The following is a 19,285-nucleotide window of genomic DNA, read 5'->3' as shown; positions in this document are numbered from 1 at the left end:
ATGGAATGTAAGAGGATTTTCTGTTTTAGGATCGGGTAAAAAGCGGCAGTTTTAAAAATGCCATATGTAATAATGTGGCCAGAAATCAAGATAAAAATTCCATAGTCTAGAGTAGACCATCTCTCCATGACTGAGGTTGCCAGATACGCAGCCAAATCCAAATCTTACTCCAAGGAACTTCAAATGGCGAGTCCTACACTGTATGTTTCTCTTGTTTATGCTTCTTGCAAGATGGTTTACGAAGTAATTATGCCACATTTTACTGATGCCGATTAGCCAAATGTATTTGTAAAGTTACTCAGCAGTATTTTCGATGGGAGTCGGGACAGATTGTTGGCATTACTCTGCTAAAATGTTTAGTTTGACCGCACAGACCACCTTCATAATAATTATATATATAATATATTATTATTATAGTGCGTCTGCCTCACAATACGAAGGTCCTGCAGTCCTGGGTTCAAATCCAGGCTCGGGATCTTTCTGTGTGGAGTTTGCATGTTCTCCCCGTGAATGCGTGGGTTCCCTCCGAGTACTCCGGCTTCCTCCCACTTCCAAATACATGCACCTGGGGATAGGTTGATTGGCAACACTAAATTGGCCCTAGTTTGTGAATGTGAGTGTGAATGTTGTCTGTCTATCTGTGTTGGCCCTGCGATGAGGTGGCGACTTGTCCAGGGTGTACCCCGCCTTCCGCCCGATTGTAGCTGAGATAGGCGCCAGCGCCCCCCGCGACCCCGAAAGGGAATAAGCGGTAGAAAATGGATGGATGGATATATTATAATATATTATAATATATAATATATTATAATATATTATACATCGCATAGGTCTACTTTGATGGCAAGTCAAGGCCAAAAGTAAATTTACCGCTACATTTTGTCCAGCATAACTCCATATTGCATCCAACCTGACGCACTGCCTTCTCTTCTATGTACGCACATCACCATCTTTCAGTGCAGAGTGGGATTCTATGAGCCAAACCATGTTACGCATAAACCATGTTAGGCATAAATCCTATAGCCTACGACCATGTCAATACACAAAGTAAAAAATCATTACAAGTAATGCATTATATTGTGCCGAGCAAATACCACCCCATATGTGCCTGATGCACATACAGTACCAGAAACCAGAATTAGCCGTGATAATGTTGAAACGCATTTCCTCAGCATATCAGCATATGGAGAACGAAATGGGCACTGACACTACCCATATCCACATAGGTTTTATTTGTTGAATATACATGTTGCTCTGTCAGTTGGATGACACATCGACATACAGGCTAACAAGCCTATATTTTCCCTGTTAGCCTATATGTCGATGTGCTAAGCATTACACTCGGAGCTGAGCACCATCACACTAAGCATTCGTTGCACGAACATACTAGCGTTGTTAGACAAGATCATAGACTGTATTGGACAATATAATTTACGGACGAAATGACCATTAATTACAGGTATTAAGAAAACGTAAATGCCTTACTAACCTAACAAGGAGGAAATAAGTAAGTTTGGCGTCAGATGAAAAAAATCTTCTCCGCCTTCTATCGTCTCCATCTATTAAAGGCATCCCCGATAAAAATCCTCATTTTGTTTATGGCTTTGTCATGAATAAGTTGGGAATCGTAACGAGGCTTTTTAGATTTACTAAGGTCTGACATGATTAGTAACTTTACCAGTGGCAGTAGCTCGACAAAGAGGGTGGTGCGTAACTGGCAACCTGGATGTAACACACTCACTGAATTTTAATTGGTCAAACGGTGGAGGGCAGGGCATCGAAATGAAAACAATAACTAGGTTTCAGGACTGTAAATCTAATTTTGAAATAAACATATCACGGCTGAACTACCGTCAGTTATAAAGGTATTCGAAAAAAACATAATTTATTTATGCCTTTTGACATATCAGGGCCATTTGATAATGACTTGACATACAATTATTAGATATGGCACCTTTAAACCCAAAACGTATTCCACCTTTTATGTTTCAAGCAACTGTTACCGACAAGTATTGAATACATTACACTCGATGTTGATGTTACGATGACTTACCGAGCTCGGACGGTGGCCTGTTCACATGTGTTAAGATCACGGACGTAACGAGGTGGATCGATCACTAACTCAAACTTGGGCATGACTGTGAAAAAAGGCAACAGGATTCATTCATAAAGAGTAGTTACACTGCTTGGATACTTCAGATAAAAAGAGGTTCTCACCATATTTCTGCACTTCAAATGATTTATTATATGTGTGGCCCTGCACCTCCACGAAGATAAACCACTCCCCAAACACTGGCTGGTCCGACAGAGGGAAACTCATGTTGACAATCCCTGCATGGCAGAGTATTCTGGTTTAGAAAACAATTACAATGCAAAAGAGGATAACGGAAAGAGAAGCCTTGTACTTAAACTTTGATGTTGTGTGGAATTGATCGCAAAATAGAAACAAATAAATGGCTCACCACAACAGATAGATTGAAGACCCTTCCACTGCACCATCCTGGATCCCCTTGGATCCTAAAGGACAACATCCATACATCTTATGTAAAAAATACCTGATTGGTGCTAAAGTGCCGCTCTGCTTTTTCTCTCAGAGCATTATCAAAATATTTTCCTCAGCTCCTAGTAAATGGCAAGCCACAACATTAGGTACACATGCTTGCACAAACTAATAAAATCCAATACAAATTCGTATCTATATATTATATAATATACATACTACTCATTCTCGGAGTAGTATGTAGAACTGCACGGCATCACACTAAATGTGGCAATCAAAACAAGGCATTATTATCTTCAAGCAGAATGTTTCATATAAGGAGAGGCTGATACACTTTGTCCATGGGGGAGGTGAAGAGAGTCTATTTCACGGTGCGTGTTTATCCTTGCAGTCTTCCAGAGAGCGTCCCTGCTTTCACTCCACAACCCCACCCTCCTCACGCCTATGATCGGATGCGTGAACCCTGGTGCCAATCCCAGGTTGATCCCACCTAACTCCACTCACCAAAATATATGCCTCGACCTGAAAAAAGTTGGGGAAAAAAAGAAAGAAGAGAGAAAAAAACAGCCTTTGTAAGCAATGTAATGTACATTTCTATACACCCAGTCACTACTTGTAATCGCACTTGACGAAAATGCCTAATTTTATAAGAATATACTAATAGAATAGAAAGTTGTAAGATTATAAGAATACATTTTTTAACTGTAATATGAGAAAAAAGAAGCATGAGGACTACACAGCAGCAATAATTACTTGGGCAAATGCTGATACTATTATGTTAACCATTGAAAGCCGACTTTTTTCTCATAATTAGAAGAAAAATTACTTTATTATTGTAAATTTATAAATTATTCCCCAAAAATATATAGTGGTGAGATTACAACTCTTTTTTAAAAACCTTGTAAACACTTATGTAATGTAATAAACAAATACAAACATATAAAAACATTTTTGGAAAAGTCAGATTTCATGCATTTCATAACATCATAAAAGTTTTTTCCTTAAAAAAGTAAAATGTTTTCCTTTTAGAGAACCGTTTTTAATTTCAAGAAAAACATTTTTTATTATTGCCTTGAGTTTACGCCCACACTTGTTTTCTTCAAGGTAAGTATCATGGACTCTGGTAAAACAAAGTATACTTTTTGAAGAATATATTTTCAGATAGTGGGAAGTAGATACAGTCTTCCCTCATGACCGCAATACATTAATTTGTGTTAAGTAGGAATCATTAATTGTAAATAGAATAGATGATACGTAAAATAAATGTATTCCAGTATATGATTCCTGAGGCTTAACCAATCAGTGGCCACAATACTGAACAGAACGGTATGATTGGTTTTGTCTCTTTCAGTGGCCAATGCTACTGTAGTATTGATATGTTGCTTCATTTACCCATTTCTAATCCCTGAAATGTTTAATTTACAGAAAAATGACAGAGAATATGCTTTATAAAGCGAAATGTAGCGAGGAAAGAATGTAGTTTGGATTAAAATGAATATAGCTGCTTACAAGAAGTGAACAATACCTTGTCGTTAACAGGCCTCAAGTCAGGTGTCACTGTGTAGACATTGATGAGCACTGAGAAAGACACAGAAAAACATATAATCAAAAATGTTTGAATATTTGAAATCTTATTTGCATATAGTTTGTATTGAGTCACGTGACTTTTGAACGGAAGTAAACGAAGTGGTGGGCCACCAAACCAACATGGCTACAGAATGCAAAATATCTCAGTACGCAAGGGACCTAGATTTTACCAATGAAAGCAGATATAAGCAACAAATCAAACTATGCAATGGAATAGATAACTGTACTTTATCAAAAAAAGATGTGTCGAGTGATATCAAGGATTATACGTTGATCAGGTTCTCAGACATATCCAACTACTGTGCCCCAGATGCCATTCTACAGGACTAAACAGATGGAAACTTGGGCAGTAGAAGTACCTGGGAGTACACTTGAACAGCAGACTGGACTGGAAGGACAACAGAGTGAGCAGACTAATTTTCCTGAGGAAGCTTAGGTCCTTTAATGTTGCAAGCTGTTGGAGATCTTTTTCAGTGTTGTGGCCAGTGCCCTGTACTTTGCAGTGGTTTGTTGGGGGAGCAGCACCAGCAAAAGGGACTTAAACAGGATTGACAAACTGATCTGGAAATCCGGCCAAACTATTGGCACGCAGTTGGAGGCATTCGTGTCAGTGAGGGACAGGACGGCCCTAGACAAACTGCTCACCATCATGGACCATCCTGCCCACCCACTCCAGCAGAAAATTGAGGGACAGCGGAGCTCATACCCCAACAGGCTCCTTCAGCTTCTTTCCCACAGTGTTCCATCCAAGAACTTCTTCATTCCGCACTCCATCGAGCTGTATAATCACTCGCCATACAGCAATAGATGATATCTGTCTATTACCTGACCACTTCTATGTTAGCTACATCTCTTTGTTTATAATGTATATTTTCTGCAGGATCTACTCTGTATTTTATGCAGCCTTTTTTTTGCTGAAGCTGTTACATATACTATAATATTGTACATGGTAATTGGGATTTGTTATATATTGTATATATTATATAAACATATAAACATATAATATATCCGTATATATTATATACTGAATATATAATATGCAATGTTTATATTGCTACTATGATACATTTTCAGTCTACTTTATACCTGTATAATCCTTTCCATCCTTTGTAACTGAGCTACTGTGTGGAACAATTTCCTTTGTGGATCAATAAAGTTTGTGTAAATTGTCTAAGTCTAAACTTGGAAAAGCACGGAGGTCTACAACTTCTTTGTGTGTGGCTGGACACAGGTATCAAGACTGTCCTGGATAAATCATGCATCGGTTTTGCTCGGGTAAGGTTGCATTTCAGGATTTAACTTTGCGTCTACAGCTATATTTGTTGCCTTGTTGTTGTTGCACGCGCAGTTACGAGTATGCGTGTTTACGCGTCTTAATCAAAACATAACTATAGAAGTTAACATTGTGTATGTGCTGAAAGCTTCATTTATGATTGCTGGTTTTGGTAAAAGCTTAACTCTTCTAGGTTTTGCTCACATTTGCTTTCTTTTATTTAGACTCGCGGAGAGGGTGCCTTACAAAGCACTAGTAGCAAAATTTGTTTTAAAAACCCAGAAACAAGATAAAATACCAAAAATAGCAAGATGATACTTAAATGGGATATACTTAACGTTAAAAGTATATCAAACAAACAGATCAGTACAAACTCGTGCGTTGTTCGACTCTCCCTTCTTGGACTGTGATGCGTTCCACTTTTGTCTTTGTCTTTCATAAAATCGCGACATCTTTCACCCTTCTTCATTACCTCTTGAGGAACTCTGAAGAAACTTCAATCCTTTTTGCGATTTGAACGGTTACAACAGCCAAAAACAAAGCAAACAGGGCATTTTTCTTCAAGAAAGACAAAATGCCACCCAGGGCGCTATGACACCAGACGCTCGCTGCTCAACCACTTCAAGTCTTGCATAGTTAATGAGAGAAAAGTGACGACAGGTAAATACGACCTATTGTACTGAGCAACCTGCATAGAGCTGGCATGGCGAACTGTGAGAGTGCGGGCATGTCAGAAACATCCGTTAAATTACTATCAGCTTATTATTGACTTAGCCATGTTGTACTGAGCAGCCATGACAGAGAAATGTGTACTTCTATGTCACTAAAAATTCAAAATCAAAAACACACTTGTGAAGATGCTGATTGAGCTGAAGTCTAAGATGTAATTGCAGTTTGACCTCTGATGTTTTGTGCTACTTAATTGTCATGTCTTTGTGATCATGTCTGTTTAGTTATGTTCGGTTTTGTTTTTGACTCCATAAGTTCCTGTTTTTGCACACTCTTGTTTGTTTCACCTGACTTGTCACACACCTGGTTCATTTTGACTCATGCACCTGTTAATCACCACAGCATTTAAGCCTGGAGTTGCCAGGCAGTCAGCCTGGCGACATCCCCCTCTCACACCCTTGTACCGTATTTTTCGGACTATAAGTCAACGTTTTTTTCATAGTTTGGCCGGGGGTGCGACATATACTCCAGAGCGACTTATGTGTGAAATTTTTAACACATTACCGTAAAATATCAAATATTATTATTCATCTCATTCACGTGAGAGACAAAGAAAATGTCCGCAATCGTCACACATACGTCAGCAATCGTCACACACACGTCAACCATTAAGAATTTGGCGGGGGCGTGTCATGGCAGAAGTGCATTGTGGGTCATGATATGCTAACTGCTATATGCTATACGTTACTGCCGGAGCTATTAAAATGGATCACATCAACGTTGGCGGTAACTTATAAAAACTGAGAAGTACTGAACTAAAATGGCCCCGAAAAGTAAATCATGTACTGCAGATTACAAGCTGGACGTAGCGAAATATGCTGCAGAGAACAGCAATCGAGCAGCAGAAAGAAAGGACGCTAGCGGGGCGCACACCAGAGGCGACACCGAGGAAGAAGATTTCATCGGATTTAGAGATAGGGAGTGACAGATTGTTTGGTAAACGTATAGCAAGTTCTATATGTTATAGTTATTTGAATGACTCTTGCCATGATGTGTTGCGTTAACATACCAGGCACCTTCTCAGTTGGTTATTTATGCGTCATATAACGTACACTTATTCAGCCTGTTCACTTTTCTTTATTTATTTTAAATTGCCTTTCAAATGTCAATTCTTGGTGTTGGGTTTTATCAAATAAATTTCCCTAAAACATGCGACTTATACTCCAGTGCAACGTATACATGTTTTTTTCCTTCTTTATTGTGTATTTTCGGCCGGTGTGACGTATTCTCCGGAGAGACTTATAGTCCGAAAAATATGGTAATCCATGCTGATGAACCCTGCTGCATTTTTCATACTCTTTTCTCGGTCCATGTAAGTTTTCTTAATCCACGCCATAGTTTACAAGTTTTGTTTTATGACCATAGTTTTGCCTTAATGCAAGTTTTGTTTTCATAGCCAAGTTTTTGTACCTCCTCTGCAAGCACCTTTCGTTTGTTCCTTTTTTTTTTAGTTATTAATTAAAAGATGTCTTTACCTTCGGGCCGTGTCCGCTCCAATCGCTTTGCACCGCGGGAAAACAAATCGCACCACAGTCCTCGCTGTGACATTAATAGCTATGTTCTTTCCTGTGAATTCCAAATTACACCACTACTGTGACATAAAACGTTAGAGCAGGGGTCCCAAACACGCAGCCAATTGCGGCCCGCACCTTAACATTAGAATTTGATGATGGTGCGGCCCGTGAGTTTTATATGAATGGCGCTTTACAGCGTCATACTTGTATACCCTCAATTTTTCCGGGAGACTCACAATTTTCAGTGCCCCTCCAGGGGTAATCATTCTCCCGAATTTCACTCAAACAACAATATTAAGGGGGCACCGTGGAGGCACTGCCTTCAGCGTTCTCTAAAACCAACCCCATATTGTATTTGACTTCTGTGGAAGCACTAAGCGAACCCACACCAAACAAGAATGACAAACACATTTTGGGAGAACATCTGCACCGTAACACAACATCAATCAATCAATCAATCAATGTTCATTTATATAGCCCTAAATCACTAGTGTCTCAAAGGGCTGCACAAACCACAACACAAACCACTACGACATCCTCGGTAGGCCCACATAAGGGCAAGGAAAACTCACACCCAGTGGGACATCGGTGACAATGATGACCCAGTGGGACGTCGGTGACAATGATGACTATGAGAACCTTGGAGAGGACCACATATGTGGCCAATCCCCCCTCTAGGGGACATATACACAACAGAACAAATACCCAGAATCCCATTCAGCCCTAACTCTTCCGGTCTACTATATAGACCCCCCCACCCCCCAATCCCGCCCCCTATTGTAGCCCGGAAAAGTTAGGGCTGCATTGATTTCTGGGTATTTCTTCTGTTGTGTTTATGTTGTGTTACGGTTTGATTGATTGATTGATACTTTTATTAGTAGATTGCACAGTACAGTACATATTCCGTACAATTGACCACTAAATGGTAACACCCGAATAAGTTTTTCAACTTGTTTAAGTCGGGGTCCACGTTAATCAATTCACGGTGCAGATGTTCTCCCAAAATGTGATTGTCAATCTTGTTTGGTGTGGGTTCACAGTGTGGCGCATATTTGTAACAGTGATAAAGTTGCTTATACGGCCACCCTCAGTGTGACCTGTGTGGCTGTTGATCAAGTACTGTATGTCTTGCAGTCACTTTTGTGGGTCTGCAGAAGCCTCATACAATATGTGACTGGGCTGGCACACTGTTTGTATGGTGGAAAAGCGGACGAGACGGCAGGTTGTAGAGGACTCTATAGGCAATGCCATCACGGCACGCCTTTAATAGTGTTGTCCAGGTGAAAAACCTGGAGATGATTGCCCCGGGAGATTGTTGGGAGGTGCACTGATATTCGGGGGTTTCCTGGAAAGATCGCAAGTGTTGGCAAGTATGTTGCTAGGGCGGGAAAGCCATTCAAAGAAGGTGAATTCATTAAAAAGTGCATGTTGGACTTTTTTAAGACATTTTTTCTTGCGGCCCAGCCTCTGCATCTAGTGGCCCCCAGGTAGATTGAGTGTGAGACCACTGCGTTAGAGGCTCTACTGCATTGACTGTTTTATTTTATATATGAACAGTGACTAGTTTCTACCTCAAAGGCAAAACAAATTTAAAAACTTTAATATCTTGTTCATGTTGATGAACTGTTGAGGGAAACCTTTGTGTTTGGGTTTGTAGACCGGCTTGTCCGTCTGGATGAACACAGCTGTGCCTTTGCTTTCTACTGTGACGGTGGTGAAGTTGTGGAAGATGTAGCCTCCCTCTGTGAGGTGACGGTTCCCCCACAGCTTCAGGTGGGCCTGGCCTCTCAGCCCAGAGGGAACCTGATGGCACACACACGCGCACACACACACTTAAACAGGATAAGGGCTGTATTTACTAAGAGCAAATTAGGTCAATTGGGGAAGGATGACATGTTTATTGTAGGTTGTTATGGTGACGCAACCGAACATGACTCTGTGCCGTTTAACAATGTTTTCATTATTGTGGCTGTGGTTTGCACTGGTGTAGAAGTGCACTTCATGCTAACAAGTTGTTTATAATAGTGTTCTCCTCTTGCCTAGTAACCCAAATAGTAGAAACAGATCACAGTATGATCCGGTGCAGTCCTCCACTAATGTAAACGACAATGATAAACACATTTGACCACGTCAGTCGAAACATTAGAATTATTATTATTTATTTGATACAGTACTGTGACTGTATATATGTAATACATATATACAGCTTGTCCCTTTAAACCACCCACCAGCTCATTGATTGGCTTTCTAGGGCTGCAAGTTAGCCTCCACATGGCAATAGGAAACATTAACAAGTAAGACAAATACAAATAAAAAATGCCCTAATAAGCTAGTAAATGTTCCTTAAAATTGCGCTACGGGGACAAAAAGGCAAATTGTAGGCCACGTGTTTGCAATTTCTGGTAGCACAATGGCTTAAGTGGCTTTTGTTCCAGTGGAAATGATTCAATTCCCAGCCAGGACATGCAAGGTAAACCATAGAACTAAATCATAATGCAATCTTGAAAAAACAAAAAAAGTTATTTTATTTTTTTATTCTCTTTATTCTGTTATTTGGGATAAAAAGTTATAACTGAACAATTTGCTTCCCATTCATATTACTCCAAAACATTATTCTAATCCAGGGGTCACCAACCTTTTTGAAACCAAGAGCTACTTCTTGGGTACTGATTAATGCGAAGGGCTACCCGTTTGATACACACTTTAATAAATTGCCAGAAATAGCCAATTTGCTGAATTGAACTTTAATAAATAGATCTATATGTATAAAAAAATGGGTATTTCTGCCTGTCATTCCGTCGTCCTTTTTTTTTCCTTTTACGGAAGGCTTTTTGTAGAGAATAAATGATGAATAAAACACTTAATTGAACGTTTTAAAAGAGGAGAAAACACGAAAAAAAATGAAAATTAAATTTTGAAACATAGTTTATCTTCAATTTCGACTCTTTAAAATTCAAAATTCAACCAAAAAAAATTAAGTGAAAAACTAGCTAATTCAAATCTTTTTGAAAATGTTTTAAAAAGAATTTATGGAACATCATTAGCAATTTTTCCTGATTAAGATTAATTTTAAAATTTTGATGACATGTTTTAAATAGGTTAAAATCCAATCTGCACTTTGTTAGAATATATAACAAATTGGACCAAGCTATATTTCTAACAAAGACAAATCATTCATTCTTCTAGAATTTCCAGAACAAATATTTTAAAAGAAATTCAAAAGACTTTGAAATAAGATTTAATTTTGATTCTACAGATTTTCTAGATTTGCCAGAATAATTTTTTTGAATTTAAATCATAATAAGTGTGAAGAAATATTTCACAAATATTTTTTCGTCGAAAAAACAAAAGCTAAAATGAAAAATTTAAATAAACTTTATTTATTATTCTTTACAATAAAAAAAATAAATTTACTTGAACATTGATTTAAATTGTCAGGAAAGAAGAGGAAGGAATTTAAAAGGTAAAAAGGTATATGTGTTTAAAAATCCCAAAATCATTTTTAAGGTTATATTTTTTCTCTAAAATTGTCTTTCTGAAAGTTGTAAGAAGCAAAGTAAAAAAATAAATTAATTTATTTAAACAAGTGAAGACCAAGTCTTTAAAATATTTTCTTGGATTTTCAAATTCTATTTATGTTTTGTCCCTCTTAGAATTAAAAATGTCGAGCAAAGCGAGACCAGCTTGCTAGTAAATAAATACAATTTAAAAACTAGAGGCAGCTCACTGGTAAGTGCTGCTATTACAGCTATTTTTAGAACAGGCCAACGGGCGACTCATCTGGTCCTTACGGGCTACCTGGTGCCCGCGGGTACCGCGTTGGTGACCCCTTTTTTAATCCCTTTAAATCACGCTCCCTGTACAAAAGTTGTGTGCCCCCTATACCAAATGTTGTCCATGTGTACATGTGCATTACATATGTATGTACTTTGTGTTGGCCCCCCGTCGAGGGTATGTTGGTGCATCAGCTTAGAACTGTTGTATTCTAGCTAGAACTGTCGAATGATTAAAAAATAAATAAATAAATATCAGATCACAATCATTAAAATGATCACAAAAATTGTACTCCTCTGTCCATCCCATTTTGCTTGAGTCAATTTGACAAAAGAGGTCCATATACTTTCCTCATATTTCCAACATTTTCTTATGTATGCAGGCTGACCCATTCTTTAGTAATATTGCTACAACCTGCAACAATACATTTGGCAAGCAAAATTTGATATTTCCCTAAAATTCTGTGCCAAATGTATTATTCGGGCTGAAGATGCAACCGAAACACATACTGCACGATAAAAAAATTACCCCTAGTCTTCTAAATAAAGATTTCTACACATCAGAGTAATCATTAATTTAAAAGCGCCCTCTTTGGGAACTGTACAACTCAATTCTAAACATTTCTTCACAAAAAAAAAAAATCTTTAACATCAATATTTATGGAACATGTCCACAAAAAATCTAGCTGTCAACACTGAATATTGCATTGTTGCATTTCTTTTCACAGTTTATGAACTTACATTCATATTTTGTTGAGGTATTATTTAATAAATATATTTTTAAAGGATTTTTGAATTGTTGCTATTTTTAGAATAATTTTTTAAAATCTCACATACTCCTTGGCATACCTTCAAGAACCCCCAGGGGTACGTGTACCCCCATTTGAGAACCACTGCTCCAATGCAATAATATTTTATGATCACATGAGTTAAAGCATTACTTTTGACAGCCCTAAATACAACACTAAACTAATTGTAACTTTTGAAGTTAAAAGTAAAGTGTCAAATTGTTAGAAGGATATTGCTACTGTGCAGCTTAAACAGGCACTTTGTTTATCTCTGTATGTCAACTCACCTTCAGCTTGATGGTGCCTTTGTCTAAAACACAACAGAAAAGTGTAGTAGATCAAAATACAATCCTTGCAAATGCATATATTCGTGTGCAATGTGTCAACAAGTACTCGCCGAGCACGGAGCCATGACTGTGCGCCACTGTCTGTCCCTTCACGGACAGCTGCACCTGCACGCGTGTTTCCGCCTTCGCATTGAAGATGGTCACGCTGATGCTCTCTTCCACTCCCGCCCGAAAGACAGAGGGAGCAGCCACCAAGTAGCCCCTTTGGAGGAGAGACAGAGAGCAGAGATGAGCATAAAGAAGAAAGGTTAGTGGCAGATACAGTAAAGATGGGTATATACTGCGGTAATGTTCAGATATGCTAATATTCCCATTTTCTGTAAAGTGCTTTATTCAGGGGCAACAATATTTTCACTTACAGTCGTAGTCAAAAGTTTACATTCACTTAAAAAGAACATCATTTCATGGCTGTCTTGAGTTTCCTATCATTTCTACAACTCTTATTTTTTGTGATAGAGTGATTGGAGCACATGTTTGTCACAAAAAAGATTCATGAAATTTGGTTCTTTTATGAATTTTTTATGGGTCTACTGAAAATGCGACCAAATCTGCTGGGTCAAAAGAGAACATACAGCAATGTCAATATTTGGTTACAGGTTTTACTGCAATAAGGCCCTTTTGGTCGCCATCCACAAGCTCTTTTTTTTTTTTTTTTAATCTGACCACAGAAACATCCTCCAGAAGGTCTTATCTTTGTCCATATGGTGTCAGATCAAACACAAATTGAGCTGTTTGGCCACAATACCCAGCAATATGTTTGGAGGAGAAAAGGTGAGGCCTTTAATCCCAGGAACACCATCCCTACCGCCAAGCAAGGCGGTGGTAGTATTATGCTCTGGGCCTGTCTTGCTGCCAATGGAACTGTCGATTTACAGAGAGTAAATGGGACAAAAGAAAAAGGAGGAATACCTCAAAATTCTTCAGGACAACGTAAAATCATCAGCCCGGAGGTTGGGTCTTAAGCGTAGGTGGGTGTTCCAACAGGACAATGACCCCAAACACAAGTCAAAAGTGATGAAGGAATGGCTAAATCAGGCTAGAATTAAAGTTTTAGAATGGCTTTACCAAAGTCCTGACTTAAACATGTGGACAATGCTAAAGAAACAAGTCCATGTCAGAAAACCAACAAATTTAGCTGAACTGCACCAACTTTGTCAAGAGGAGTGGTCAAAAATTCAACCAGAAGCTTGTGGATGGCTACCAAAAGCGCCTTATTGCAGTGCAACATGCCAAGAGACATGTAACCAAATATTAACATTGCTGTATGTATACTTTTGACCCAGCAGATTTGCTCACATTTTCAGTAGACCCATAATAAATTCATAAAAGAACCAAACTTCATGAATGTTTTTTGTGACTAACAAGAATGTGCTCCAATCACTCTATCACAAAAAAACAAGAGTGGTAGAAATTATTGGAAACTCAAGACAGCCATGACATTATGTTCTTTACAAGTATATGTAAACTTCTGACCATGACTGTAGATCCCTGCTTTTTGTGGCAATTACATTCCGAGTCCACCCGTGAATAGAAAATACAAGCAAGTAATTTGTGGGTTCTTCCGAGGATGTTGTAGTCGTAATGATTTGTGCAGTCCTTTGAGACATTTGTGATTTGGGGCTATATAAATAAACATTGATTGATTGATTGATTGATTGATTCATTCATTGATTGAGATGCCCATACAAATGTTTTGTTTTTACACTCCAATAAAGCCTGGATTATTTGAAGCGCCACGTTACACTTGGCTGGTTCGCTCCTACCTCTCCAAACCCTCCTGCTGGCTTGACGTTTTTGACTTCTCTGGTTTGGGATCAACATTTGCAATAAAAGTGACTGTTGCAGTAATTTGACTAGATTTATCGACACTTATCATACTTCTCTCTTTAAATTATCGCGTCAAAGGAAGCAAATAAGATAAGCGCAATCCAAAGGAAAGACCTAAAATATGCCTTTTACACTTAAAAAAAAATGTTTTTTTTAAGTGTAAAAGGCATATTTGTAGAGAATACCTTTTAAATGGAGTCAGCAGGAATAAATAATAATAAATGATCCATCCATCCATCCATCCATCCAGTTTCTTACGCTTATCCAAGGCCGGGTCGCGGGGGCAGCAGCCTAAGCAGGGAAGCCCAGCCTTCCCTCTCCCCAGCCACTTTGACCAGCTCCTTCCGGAGGATCCCGAGGCGTTCCCAGGCCAGCCGGGAGACAGTCTTCCCAAAGTGTCCTGGGTCTTCCCATAATAAACGATAATGATAAAATTGGTGATGCAGTATGATGCTGATGACGATATGGAGGGTGACAGTGCGAAAATTAAACAGCGACTTAAAAGGGACCTATTATGCAAAACCAACATTTCTTACCTGTTGGTAGCTATTTTTGCGCATTTGAGCTAGTCATAGGGCACAAAAATTTTAAATATGTGTGTGTATGTGTATGTATATATATATACATCCAAATATATATATATATATATATATATATTACAGATGCAAGATGGCGGCGCCCGGACGGGCTGCGACACTGCGGTGCTCTTGCTAAAGATGGAACATTTGGCGGAAATGCCGGACAGTTCTGCAGACTTCATGGCTGGCTCGCATCGTGGTCACTCCGTGATCACGTACGACCGCCAGACACTTCTGGATATGGACATATCGGGCCGTTTTGGACTGATAGACGCGGGCGTGCTAAACATGCTAACTAGCATGGGAATACGTCGGCGGCTACATCCAGCGGCCTGTGAAGCAGCGGAGTCTAGTAGCAGCGGGGGCCGTCTACGGAGCAGACGCCAGCGGTGTGATCGGAAACGCGGATGTCGAGCGGGGCTAAAAACAAAGCAGAAGGCTAATCCCCACAGAACACCACTTCCCTCCACCCTGAAGACGGATTTAAATAAAGGATGCGAGACTACTGGTCTGGGTAAGGAGTCTGTTAAATTAGAACAAGTTTTTTCTGCTTTGAGTGTTTCAGAGTTGGACATGTGTTTTATTGAGGTGGCTAACTATGATGCGTGCAGTTTATCAAAGCAACAAACAAACAATCGGAAAATCCCCGTTACTGAGGAGGCTAACCATGATGCGTGCAGTTTATCAAAGCAACAATCAAACAATCGGAACATTCCCGTCGTATCAATTCCTAGATATGGTCGTAATTATACTGAATGCACTGGGCATAATAAACACAACATTATTAATATTGCTACTACGGATAATTTGATCAAAAATTCCCTAAAACAGCCCACTACCTATAATATAGGTTTTTTAAACATAAGATCATTGTCTCCCAAAACGTTGTTAGTTAATGATATCATCAGAGACAACAATCTTAACGTCATCGGTCTCAGTGAAACCTGGCTTAAACCAAACGACTTTTTTGCGCTAAATGAGGCATGTCCTCCTAACTTTACACATGCGCATATTGCCCGTCCGCTTAAAAGGGGTGGGGGGGTCGCACTAATATACAACGAAAACTTTAACCTTAGTCCTAACATAAATAATAAATATAAATCGTTTGAGGTGCTTACTATGAGGTCTGTCACACCGCTGCCTCTACACCTGGCTGTTATCTACCGCCCCCCAGGGCCCTGTTCGGACTTTATCAATGAATTCTCAGAGTTCGTTGCTGATCTAGTGACACACGCCGATAATATAATCATAATGGGGGACTTTAATATCCATATAAATACCCCATCGGACCCATCGTGCGTAGCGCTCCAGACTATAATTGATAGCTGTGGTCTCACACAAATAATAAATGAACCCACGCATCGCAACGGTAATACGATAGACTTAGTGCTTGTCAGGGGTATCACCGCTTCCAAAGTTACGATACTCCCGTATACTAAAGTATTGTCCGATCATTACCTTATAAAATTCGAGGTTCAGACGCATGTTCGTCAAACTAATAATAATAATAACTGCTATAGCAGCCGCAACATTAATACGGCCACAACGACAACTCTTGCTGACCTACTGCCCTCGGTAATGGCACCATTCCCAAAGTATGTGGGCTCTATTGATAACCTCACTAACAACTTTAACGGCGCCCTGCGCGAAACCATTGATAACATAGCACCGCTAAAGTTAAAAAAGGCTCCAAAAAAGCGCACCCCGTGGTTTACAGAAGAAACTAGAGCTCAGAAATTATTATGCAGAAAGCTGGAACGCAAATGGCGCACGACTTAACTTGAGGTGCACCATCAAGCATTTAGTGATGGTTTAATAACTTATAAACGCATGCTTACCTTAGCTAAAGCTAATTATTACTCAAATCTCATCCACCGTAATAAAAACGATCCTAAATTTTTGTTTAGTACGGTAGCATCGCTAACCCAACAAGGGACTCCTTCCAGTAGCTCCACCCACTCAGCTGATGACTCTATGCAATTCTTTAGTAAGAAAATTGAAGTCATTAGAAAGGAGATTAAAGACAATGCGTCCCAGCTACAACGGGGTTCTATTAACACTGACACGATGGTATATACGGCGGATACTGCCCTCCAAAATAGTTTCTCTCGTTTTGAGGAAATAACATTAGAGGAATTGTTACAACGTGTAAATGGAATAAAACAAACAACATGTTTACTTGACCCTCTTCCTGGGAAACTGATCAAGGAGCTCTTAGTATTATTAGGTCCATCAGTGCTAAATATTATAAACTTATCACTTTCCTCGGGCACTGTTCCCCTAGCATTCAAAAAAGCGGTTATTCATCCTCTTCTTAAAAGACCTAACCTCGATCCTGACCTCATGGTAAACTACCGACCGGTGTCTCACCTTCCCTTTATTTCAAAAATCCTCGAAAAAATTGTTGCGGAGCAGTTAAATGAACACTTAGCGTCTAACAATCTATGTGAAACCTTTCAATCCGGTTTCAGGGCAAATCACTCCACGGAGACAGCCCTCGCAAAAATGACTAATGATCTATTGCTAACGATGGATTCTGATGCGTCATCTATGTTGCTGCTCCTCGATCTTAGCGCTGCTTTCGATATTGTCGATCATAATATTTTATTAGAACGTATCAAAACACGAATTGGTATGTCAGACTTAGCCCTGTCTTGGTTTAACTCTTATCTTACTGATAGGATGCAGTGTGTCTCCCATAACAATGTGACCTCGGACTACGTTAAGGTAACGTGTGGAGTTCCCCAGGGTTCGGTCCTTGGCCCTGCACTCTTCAGCATCTACATGCTGCCGCTAGGTGACATCATACGCAAATACGGTGTTAGCTTTCACTGTTATGCTGATGACACCCAACTTTACATGCCCCTAAAGCTGACCAACACGCCGGATTGTAGTCAGCTGGAGGCGTGTCTTAATGAAATTAAACAATGGATGTCCGCTAACTTTTTGCAACTCAACGCCAAAAAAACGGAAATGCTGATTATCGGTCCTGCTAGACACCGAACTCTATTTAATAATACAACTCTAACATTTGACAACCAAACAATTAAACAAGGCGACACGGTAAAGAATCTGGGTATTATCTTCCACCCAACTCTCTCCTTTGAGGCACACATTAAAAGCGTTACTAAAACGGCCTTCTTTCATCTCCGCAATATCGCTAAAATTCGCTCCATTCTGTCCACTAAAGATGCTGAGATCATTATCCATGCGTTTGTTACGTCTCGCCTCGATTACTGTAACGTATTATTTTCGGGTCTCCCCATGTCTAGCATTAAAAGATTACAGTTGGTACAAAATGCGGCTGCTAGACTTTTGACAAGAACAAGAAAGTTTGATCACATTACGCCTGTACTGGCTCACCTGCACTGGCTTCCTGTGCACTTAAGATGTGACTTTAAAGTTTTACTACTTACGTATAAAATACTACACGGTCTAGCTCCATCCTATCTTGCCGATTGTATTGTACCATATGTCCCGGCAAGAAATCTGCGTTCAAAGGACTCCGGCTTATTAGTGATCCCCAAAGCCCAAAAAAAGTCTGCGGGCTGTAGAGCTTTTTCATTTCGGGCTCCAGTACTCTGGAATGCCCTCCCGGTAACAGTTCGAGATGCTACCTCAGTAGAAGCATTTAAGTCTCACCTTAAAACTCATTTGTATGCTCTAGCCTTTAAATAGACTCCCTTTTTAGACCAGTTGATCTGCCGTTTCCTTTCTTTTTCTTCTATGTCCCACTCTCCTTTGTGGAGGGAGTCCGGTCCGATCCGGTGGCCATGTACTGCTCGCCTGTGTATCGGCTGGGGACATCTCTGCGCTGCTGATCAGCCTCCTCTTGGGATGGTTTCCTGCTGGCTCCGCTGTGAACGGGACTCTCGCTGCTGTGTTGGATCCGCTCTGGACTGGACTCTCGCGACTGTGTTGGATCCATTATGGATTGATCTTTCACAGTATCATGTTCTCATAGTCATCATTGTCACCGACGTCCCACTGGGTCATTATTGTCACCGATGTCCCACTGGGTGTGAGTTTTCCTTGCCCTTATGTGGGCCTACCGAGGATGTCGTAGTGGTTTGTGGAGCCCTTTGAGACACTAGTGATTTAGGGCTATATAAGTAAACATTGATTGATTGATTGATTGATATATATATATATATATATATATATATATATATATATATATATATATATATATACAGTATATTTATATATATATATATATATATACAAACCCCGTTTCCATATGATTTGGGAAATTGTGTTAGATGTAAATATAAACAGAATACAATGATTTGCAAATCCCTTTCAACACATACTCAATTGAATGCACTACAAAGACAAGATATTTGATGTTCAAACTCATAAACTTCATTTT

General features: G+C 39.5%; 1 protein-coding gene across 1 annotated transcript in view; it reads right to left on the bottom strand.

Annotated features, from left to right (window-relative positions):
* cpamd8 (C3 and PZP like alpha-2-macroglobulin domain containing 8) overlaps positions 1–19,285 on the bottom strand; it is a 151,788-nt gene that overhangs the window by 103,612 nt on the left and 28,891 nt on the right. The window contains exons 2-9 of the mRNA XM_061888885.1: positions 12,559–12,710; positions 12,449–12,471; positions 9,238–9,403; positions 4,023–4,075; positions 3,002–3,019; positions 2,460–2,514; positions 2,215–2,328; positions 2,051–2,135 (exon numbers count right to left, since the gene is read on the bottom strand). Coding sequence (XP_061744869.1) covers positions 2,051–2,135; positions 2,215–2,328; positions 2,460–2,514; positions 3,002–3,019; positions 4,023–4,075; positions 9,238–9,403; positions 12,449–12,471; positions 12,559–12,710 — 666 coding nt within the window. The remainder of the gene's footprint in view (positions 1–2,050; positions 2,136–2,214; positions 2,329–2,459; positions 2,515–3,001; positions 3,020–4,022; positions 4,076–9,237; positions 9,404–12,448; positions 12,472–12,558; positions 12,711–19,285) is intronic.

The sequence above is a fragment of the Nerophis ophidion genome, linkage group LG26, assembly GCF_033978795.1.
Source record: "Nerophis ophidion isolate RoL-2023_Sa linkage group LG26, RoL_Noph_v1.0, whole genome shotgun sequence".
NCBI lineage: Eukaryota > Metazoa > Chordata > Actinopteri > Syngnathiformes > Syngnathidae > Nerophis > Nerophis ophidion.
The sequence above is the reverse complement of the archived record's forward strand: the minus strand, read 5'-3'. Positions and strand labels throughout refer to the sequence as shown.